The sequence below is a fragment of the Poecilia formosa genome, unplaced genomic scaffold (assembly GCF_000485575.1).
Source record: "Poecilia formosa unplaced genomic scaffold, Poecilia_formosa-5.1.2 Scaffold12, whole genome shotgun sequence".
NCBI lineage: Eukaryota > Metazoa > Chordata > Actinopteri > Cyprinodontiformes > Poeciliidae > Poecilia > Poecilia formosa.
In genome coordinates, this window is record NW_006799951.1 from 2,506,166 (window position 1) to 2,514,899 (window position 8,734).

Below are 8,734 nucleotides of genomic sequence, written 5' to 3' on the forward strand. Positions count from 1 at the left end.
TCTCCTAAGGGGTAAACGCTCAGAATGGTGGTTCCAGCATCACGGGTTTCCTGACTTCAATAAGAACAGAAGTCAGTCTGAGTTAATAGGAACATGGATGAACCTTGAAGACGGGGAGGTGCAGAACACCGGACACTAGGGTAGAGGTTCAAATTTCAGAAGGACAACGGCCCTAAACATTAAGCTAAGGCTCGCAATGGCTCAAATAAATGCATATTCACCTCTTTAGAATGGACCAGTCAAAGTTCAGAACTCATTCCACTGATAATATGTGACAAACCTTCAAAAGTTTGACTGAGTTCCACTCAAATTATGATAAGACAAATGGGGAAACATTTACATTTTTTGAATGTGCAAAATTGATGCATCACTTGATAATGAAGCCACAACTCTGTGTCGGTCCTTCACATTAAATTCCAAAAAAAAATAAATAAATACTGACATTTGCGGTTGTAGTGTGACAGAATTGGAAAAAATTCAAAGGCAATGAATACTTACGGTACTTTATCAAGGCACTGTATGAGCAGAGGAATTTACATTTTCAGTGCGTCTTTTAAAAATTCAATCCAGAGGCGGACTAACAGTCGATAAGGTCTTCACAGTGACGTTTCAACCCATTAACTAGATTCTCTAATTATCATGAAGCCTCTCAGGATCTTATCAACAATTACTTCATCATTGATCCCCACTGCCTCTAATCTGCCCCATCAAACTTGCTTTTTGAGCACTCAATTATCCTCGTTAGGCTGAATTTAATTTCAACGCTAAGCGATCCTGCAGGGTGACACTTTTGAATGGATTCCCAGTTAGAAGAGGGGTCAAATAAAAGATAATCAGCACTTTGGCTTACAAGGAAACATAAGAGGTCTCAAAAAAACTTTGTGGTGTTTACAGGAGGGTTTGAAATAATTTGGTAAAAAAAATAAAAAATTAGGAACATACCTCCTTTCTTTCTTTCAAATTTGTCAGCATCACTATCGTTGTGGTTTTTTGCTCCCAAATCATTCGCCAGAAATCAGCCAATGTCTCAGGCTTGGGACCTGGAACAACGTCGGGAGAAAGATTTCCAAAACACATCAAGAGTCAGAAACTCAAATGTTTTCTTAAAACACTTTACCTTGAGCTGCGATGAATTTGTTCTTCTCTTTATATCCCTGTGTGGAAATAAATAAATAAATAAATAACACTCTAGATTAGCTAAGAGAGAATGACTATATTGATGAATTATTGGGTAAAAACACCTACATCAATGTAAGAGGCATTTATGTAGTCTGAGCACAGATGTCCATCGAGCTGACTGAGTATCACCCTGGAATGATCGTCTGAGACAAGAGAGGAGACATAAAGCGAAGTAAGTTTTATTTCTGCCTGCTGCACTGCTTTTCCCGGTGATTTAGCCGTCAATAAACCCGCGGCCCAACATACACAGACCCTCACTCACATGGTAAAATGTTTGGGTATCTGTTTTTCTCTCTGTTGTGCTCTCTGCTCGCCTCCTCAAAGGACCCATGGTGGTAGTAACATGGCAGTGACTACAAAGAAAGAAACCAACCCTCACATGATAAAGAAAAAAAGAAAAGCACCAGGTACAAAGCCATCTATCAAAATATTTTATTGTTTTTTCCACCGTACTTGATATACGATCTGACGAAGAAAAAAAAAAAAAAAACGTCATCCACACCAAACAATCTTACATTGAACTCCTCTCTGAAGAGTTTGCCGTCATCTGCGGAGCGTATCCGGTACTCCTCCTCCAGCGAGTCCAGAGGGATCGGGAAGTATCTCTTGGACGGCGAGGGAGATCTAGGGAGGAGGACCACTGTCTGCTCTCCTGAGTATAGAGGGATATACGGTGGTCAGACAGAAAATGTCTCCCAGTGGACGACATTACAAGATCTCGCAGCACCTGCACAAACAAGCCTGATGACTATTAAGATTTCCTACCTCTGTGGGTAACGTGACAGAAATGATTTCTGGAGTCATAAAGTTGGTGCTGCGGCTCAAAACCATCTCAGCTCGGAATTTGGCATTTCCGCACATTTATTTTCCACTTGAAGAAAAGTTTATGTGACTCCCTACGTGCTATGAAACCTAAGACCCCCCCCCTCACATACACACAACTTTTCCAGCTTTGGCTCATGAGTCTTCCTTTGTTCATAAAGAGTTTAAATTTACAAGTAAAATAAAAAAAAGGCATAAAAAGAAAATGGATGCATTATATTTTCATGCTCCGGTGGTTATTTTGAGTGCAGAAGGAGTACCTTGTTCCTCCAAGAAGCCATTTGGAATCTTCTTATCCACGGATGTGACCAGGGCTTTCCTGTGGTTTTTAAACCTGTAACGTAAGAAATAGGGTGAGGTAATGAAAACCATCTGATGAAGGGAGCCAAGTTCAGCGGAAAAAGGTGCCCGCGGAGAACGGCTCAGCGCATGAGATGAGTCAGAAAGTCAAAGGAAACATTAACCATCTCAGGGAAGTAAAGCTGTTCCTCCTCATGCTGTCGCTTCGGAATGTGAAGCCTCATCTGACCCAACTCGTTTTGTTTGCCGTCTTCCTTAACAAGCAGCTGTTAGCCCATAAGCCACTGCTCGCCTCCTGTTTAACCCCCCCAGACCCCCGAACAATAACGCCCTGACACATTCAGCCTTATTTTCATTTAATGATAAAAAAAAAGAAAAAAAAAAGAGGGAGACGGTGAGAAAAGTAATTGTGAGTTGTGCGACTTTATTTACCTCAGGCAGTAGATTGTTAGCAGGACAACAATGATAAGAAGCAGGGATATGATCAGCGTCGAGGGCAGGACGTGATCACCGTGGTGGGTGGGGTTTTCTGCACAAACAACCGGTGAAACAGATTACTTCAAAACAAAAAAGCTTCAAACTAAAAGTTTTTTAGTTTTTTTTTTTTTTCACTTCTGACTTATCAAGAAAGCTTAGAAGTCTCGATGCTGCATAAATAACTCAATTTGTAACTCATCAAGTAAAAATGACTCGATTTTAATTTGCATAATTCCACTCAAGGAAAAACTTTTACCTTACAGATGTACAGAAATAACTTGCAGTGGGATTATGCTCACAATAATGATTCAGAACAATTGTTATCAGTAATGCGCTGATCGCTGATCATGCTGCGGTAAGATGTGGGATTAGATTTCTGTGACAACTACTGACATAGTTTACAAGAATTCAGTCTGAGTTATCTCTTAGTCTTCTTGAATTTATCATTAAGACATAAATAAAATATTGCAGTTTCCTTGGTGTTTTATTTAAACGAATCTAATGTGGAACAATCATTTCTTTTAATTAAAAATCCAGATCTTTTGGGATATTTAGTGGGTCTTTTGTAGAGTAGTTAATCAGCGAAGCTTTATCGCTTTTTGCTAAAATTGCACTAGGAGCTAATATATAAATTCTTTTTGTCCTGTCTGTCTCTGTGTTGCCCTGAAATGAACTGGCATCCCGTACCCTGTCTCTTGTCCATTGAATGTTGGTGACAATGGGCGATTGGCTGAGAGAGAATTACTTATTGCTGTTACTCTGTTTTTCAGTTCTTCACATCCAACTTTGTCTGTGTGTGCACAATTATAGAAAATCCACAGGATTAAATTTTTTTAGCTATTCTTTTTGAAGAACTTTCATTATTTCTGTACTTTTTAAGAGGGAAAAGAAATATGTTTACTTCTTCTTTTTCATGCATTTTTAATGCTGCGGTTGACAGAGCTGTCATAAACGACTCAGCTTGTTTTTATGTCAGCAGCAAATTTTGCCTCATTTCTTTAAACTGTTTCTGTGCAAAAGAAAAGCTGAAACTTAAAAAAATATCTTTTTCTTGTTTGTTTATGCTATGTCTTACAGCATAAACATATAAAAAAATATCATATTAATAGGCACCCACATTTTGCACTGTGTTGAATTTGACACCACGATTGCTAACTCTGTCAGTCTGTAATGTTTTACATTAAACCAATTAACAAGGCCTTCCTGAAATGTTTTTGGTCATATCATGTCTCATTATTTTACTCCAGAATTAAAATAAATATAGATATATTGTTTAGTTTTGAATTGTGAGTTAAAAACAAATGGACATGTCTTGTCCAGACTGCAGGACGGATTGCTCTCTGACTCAGTCCACCTTCGGTGAGCCTGGACACACAGAGAAGGAGGCGGTTTTAAGACTGCTGCAGAAACAAACAGCATTCAGAAGAGTTCCCAGAGCTCAAGCATTAATTTGTGCAACTGTCTTTGTTTTTAATTGTGCTAAATAGAAGCCATGCAGTTGTAGTTTTAAAGTCTTCAAATTTGCTGGAAGTGTTGCTCTAAATGGTATGCAGTGAACTGTTAGATTATCTTGTTTTGTTTTTTTTGTAATTTACTGAACGTTTTTATTTCTGCAATAATTAGCCTTGAGAATATATTTTTTTTAAATACACAAGGAACCTATAAATTATCCATATCAACATTCTGGATTTCCGTAGATTTTAATTTATAACTCTTTCCCCATCTGTTTTTATAACTCCTGGACATTTATTGGTTCTAATTGGGTTTTATTTTCTAGATGTTCCACACATCATTAAGCAGCACTATGCTGACGCTGGCTTCCAATTTGGCAGCAGGAGAGCAAAAGGCTGTTTCAGTGTTTTCACTGGCATTCGAAAGTTAAATCAGCTTTTGCTCAAAACGCACAACACGGACCTGGCAAACCTGGACAGCCGTGGAAATGAAAGATAAGTTACTCTCTCAAATTTCTTCTTTACAACAGCATCACATTCATTTTGTGTGACGATCTGGAGAATTACTCCAGTATGTTAAAACAAATGTAAAAACCTGTGATATTTAAAACATACACGGTTCTTTCTTTAAGATTAGCAGTGCGAGACCTTTGATGTTTTACCTGCAGTTCGGTTGTCATGAGATGAATTGTTGACAGTGATGGAGGATCCAATCAGAAACAACACCATGGTCACTGACAGAGAGAGAAAGAAAAAAAAAGAAAAAAAAGCAACAACATTGAACCACTTTTACTGATGAAAGATGTTTGAACCTGTAAGTCTACATATCCGCCACTAGACGGAGCCAAACCAATATAAAACCCATCTGTGTCTCGGTGCCGTTCATAAAGGGCAGAGATGAGAGCTCTGCTTTGATGTGGCTTGAGGGTGATGTGTGCGAGTTTGTCTGCAGAGCAGTTAAGAGTCCTGCTGGGAAATCTGGTTGCAGTCGTGTTCTGTCAGGCCGACTTGAAAGTGAAGCATCAAATAACCTCAAATTCAAACATCAAACCAGGGAGGAGGCTTTAACCCACAGGTGACAGTAACCATATCCCTTCGCAGACCTTGTGGAGTTGAGCTTCAGCGTTGCTTGTTAGGAGCCATTTCATTCTCCCCTGTTTGCTTTGATGTACTGGAACTGTACTGTACTGGACCCTGCTTTGAGAAAATAACACCATTTCTGTAATGTCTCTGGCCCTTTTTAACATCCCATAATCTTATGGGATGAAAAAAAAAATGTCATTTTATATTTTTAATTTACTAACAAGGGAAAACTGTCTGTAATGTTGCATGGCCCTTTTAGCAGCTTTCTCCATCTCTTTATTTTGTCCTTCAAAGGTTTCTGAAACTTCCTATAACATCTATTACCTGACTTACCTTTTGCAACACAATACTTAAAAAAAAGAAAGAAAGAAAAAAAGCCTCTTGTATTCCTGCTCTGCATTAGTCTGTCCTAAGTTGGAATTTCGAACTGCAGAGTGTAAGGCTAATGTGACCCAAATCTTTTTTTCTTTTTTTTGTCCACATATGTCCCACATCCAACTTTTTCATGACAGTCTAAAAATCTGAATACTGATTTTTTTCACCCCCCCCCGCCAAAAAAAAATAAAAATCTGATTTGTGCCACTCCCATATGCGCTACTAAATCACATACCGTACTTATCCAATTGTTTTTAATGTGTCTGTAGTCTTGCTGATGCACTTTAGCCAACTTTCATTCTGCACTGGAAAAAGCAAAAAGCTCAGTAAATTCAGACATAAATAATAGCTGAGAATTATAATTAAGAAAGATTTATGTCAGGGAGGCAGATCACATCACAATCACATCACTCCTGGCCTCTACTACACATGTAAACAGGTTACTCTAAAATAGTTTGCAGTCAATGCTCCATAAAAAGCCATCGCTATTCATTTTACTTTTCTTAATAGCTTCCTTAATCTTATGATAATACTGTCACAACACTCACAGCATGAAAAGTGGGGTTTTCGACAGCTATTGACACCTAGTTCTGCCGTGCGCATGGAGATTGAGGGCTATCGGCAAGAGGTTTTTGTCAGAGTGGACAATTGTAGAGCACTGCCAAGAATGGTCAAAAACGCTGTGTCCGTGTTCCTCTATCACCCCCCTCCCCTTCGGCCTAGCAGAGGTTTTCGTATTTAAATGAAGTTGCTGAGAGCCATGCAAATGCAAATGAACTGTTGAGCACCGGCCTTTTGACTCTCATTCCTGTTGTAGCTAAACCATTTTACCTTCTGTGGTTTTATACAAGAGCTGAGCATGTCCAACGGTTCTGTATCCTTTTGTTTTATACTACAGTTTTCACGGTGTCGATGGAGAGAAAGGTCGAGATTAAACCGCACCCGTTTGAAACTCCCTGCGTCTGGCTGTTCAATCCGAGTGGCCGCTACACATAGTTTAATTACAAACATGCTCGGATGTGTTCGGACCCACTGGTTTTCGGCAACGAGTTAAAAGCAAAAATAAGACAATATCTAGTGTTAATGATTGCTAATTTTATTATTATTGTTACTATTAATTACAAATCATTTATTTAAAGTTGGTGCTGAAAGTTATTCAGCACTAAGTTAGTGTTTAAGTTAAGTTTGACTTATAAATTAAATTATATGTGTCATTGTATTTTATTAAGTGCTATATTTGTTTTTTAGGAACATAAAATTACTCTGAACATTTGAAATTGCTGGCTAATTACAAGTTATTTGCAGTGGAGACAACTATAAGATTGAATTCAGTCATTCTTAAAGTTTGATTTGTGATTTTGTCTTTTCTGATAGATTTTGTAATTTTACATCCAGGATCTTCAGAATAGCGAAGTGTTTCACAAATAGCCAGTCGGTACCAGTCGGCTGTATGGGCCACTTTTACATTGGGAACAGTCAAAATAGCCTACAAAACTGTACCAACCCATGCTTCTCAGTGGAAACGAGGCATTAGAAGTCCTAACATGGTACCTGGAGCAGGGAGGATAGAAGTGAATAATGAGGCCAGGAAGTGTAGGGCGAAGATGGATGAGAGTAACGAGGTGGAGGACAAGAGATGAGGACTGCAGTGACACCCTATGGAGAAATAGGTGGGTGGTATCAAAAGAACGTAGCAAAATGAAAGGTGTTATGTTTTATGCAAGAGAGTCCAGTGCAGCTGCAGAAGGTTTCTATAGACACAGATAGGTAGTATAAATATTTTAATATTGTAAAAAAAAATGCACTAATTGTGAGGAATTATTATGAGAAACTGAATTAATTTTGAATACATCACAAAATCCAGCGTGTAACTTGATCAATCCATAAGCAGCGCACTGCTGTGGGACATCTGAGTGACAGATTTTATGTCATTCCCAGATCCAAGTTTAGGCATCAAAACAATTAGCTGTCACTTAGCTTATGCACCAAAGTTGCTTTATTCTTAAAAAAAAAAGATTCTTAATTATTTTCTCTCTTTTTCAGCAGAAGGGACATGATTTTTTTTCCTTCGTAGTCATGTTTTAATTATTTAATGATCTGCCTTTTTCAGCACTTTTTAATTTATCTGTGGATGATGCTATGCATAAAGCATATAAGAAAATTGCTCACTACATTTTCCTAGTCATTTTTTTTATCTCCAAAGTTCAGTACCTATTTTTTTCCTTCAGTCACTTCCACTTCCTTTCGCTTTTCTCGCCATCCTCAAAGGGGAAAGGTATGAAACGAAACCATAAATTGGGCAAATGTGCCAAATCTGCCTTAATGTCTTTGCTTTGATTTAGTAAAAGGGCAACAAAAGAACTGAGTGTCCTAATTTATCCTCTGTTCCAAGTCCCCTTCTTGTTATAGAGGCCGAAAGACTAGATGGAAAAATTCATTGAGTCAATTTATTTCTTGTGAAAATGGGTCATCTGGGGGCCTCATTTGTGATATTTCGGAGAATTTCTCACATACAACCCCCGGGAGGGGATTCCAAATTAAAAAAAAAACACATTGCCCTGAAGCTTTTGTTGAAAATAGAGCTACATAATAACGCTCTAAAATGTTCTCAAAACAAACTCGATGTCAGATTTCATAAAGCGTTACTGGATTATAAATTATTGGTTTGAGTTTTGAAAAGTATGCCATCTTCTACTGCCATCAGAAACAAGTATTTATATTTATAGTCATTTGTGCGCGTGCAGGACAAGCACATTTTTTTTTACATAAACAGTACACATGCTTTCACATGTAATTTGTCACAAAGCCAAAGGTTATGTGTTGCATGCTGTTAGATGAGCCAAACCTCTCCCCACTGTTAAACAAGCATGCAGTGCCAGCACCTGCTTCCTATTCCCTCCCCTTCGGTGGGAAAGTCGCATCTACTGATTTAGCCCCATGCTACTGTGCAGCCCTGTGCAGCAAGGCATGCTGTGCATGTGGGTCACTGGATGGGGCACCGTGTGTCTGTCATTTTCTGGCAGCTATGCCAGAAAATGACATATATA

General features: G+C 38.5%; 1 protein-coding gene across 2 annotated transcripts in view; it reads right to left on the bottom strand.

Annotated features, from left to right (window-relative positions):
* Positions 1-8,734, bottom strand: part of LOC103133558 (protein tyrosine phosphatase receptor type E) — a 30,585-nt gene that overhangs the window by 10,598 nt on the left and 11,253 nt on the right. For both annotated transcript variants that reach the window (XM_007545342.2, XM_007545338.2), the window contains exons 3-10: positions 4,892-4,963; positions 2,734-2,830; positions 2,262-2,335; positions 1,695-1,831; positions 1,442-1,532; positions 1,246-1,322; positions 1,118-1,154; positions 943-1,040 (exon numbers count right to left, since the gene is read on the bottom strand). In XM_007545342.2, the coding sequence (XP_007545404.1) occupies positions 943-1,040; positions 1,118-1,154; positions 1,246-1,322; positions 1,442-1,532; positions 1,695-1,831; positions 2,262-2,335; positions 2,734-2,830; positions 4,892-4,958 (678 nt within the window). In that variant the 5' untranslated portion in view covers positions 4,959-4,963. The remainder of the gene's footprint in view (positions 1-942; positions 1,041-1,117; positions 1,155-1,245; positions 1,323-1,441; positions 1,533-1,694; positions 1,832-2,261; positions 2,336-2,733; positions 2,831-4,891; positions 4,964-8,734) is intronic.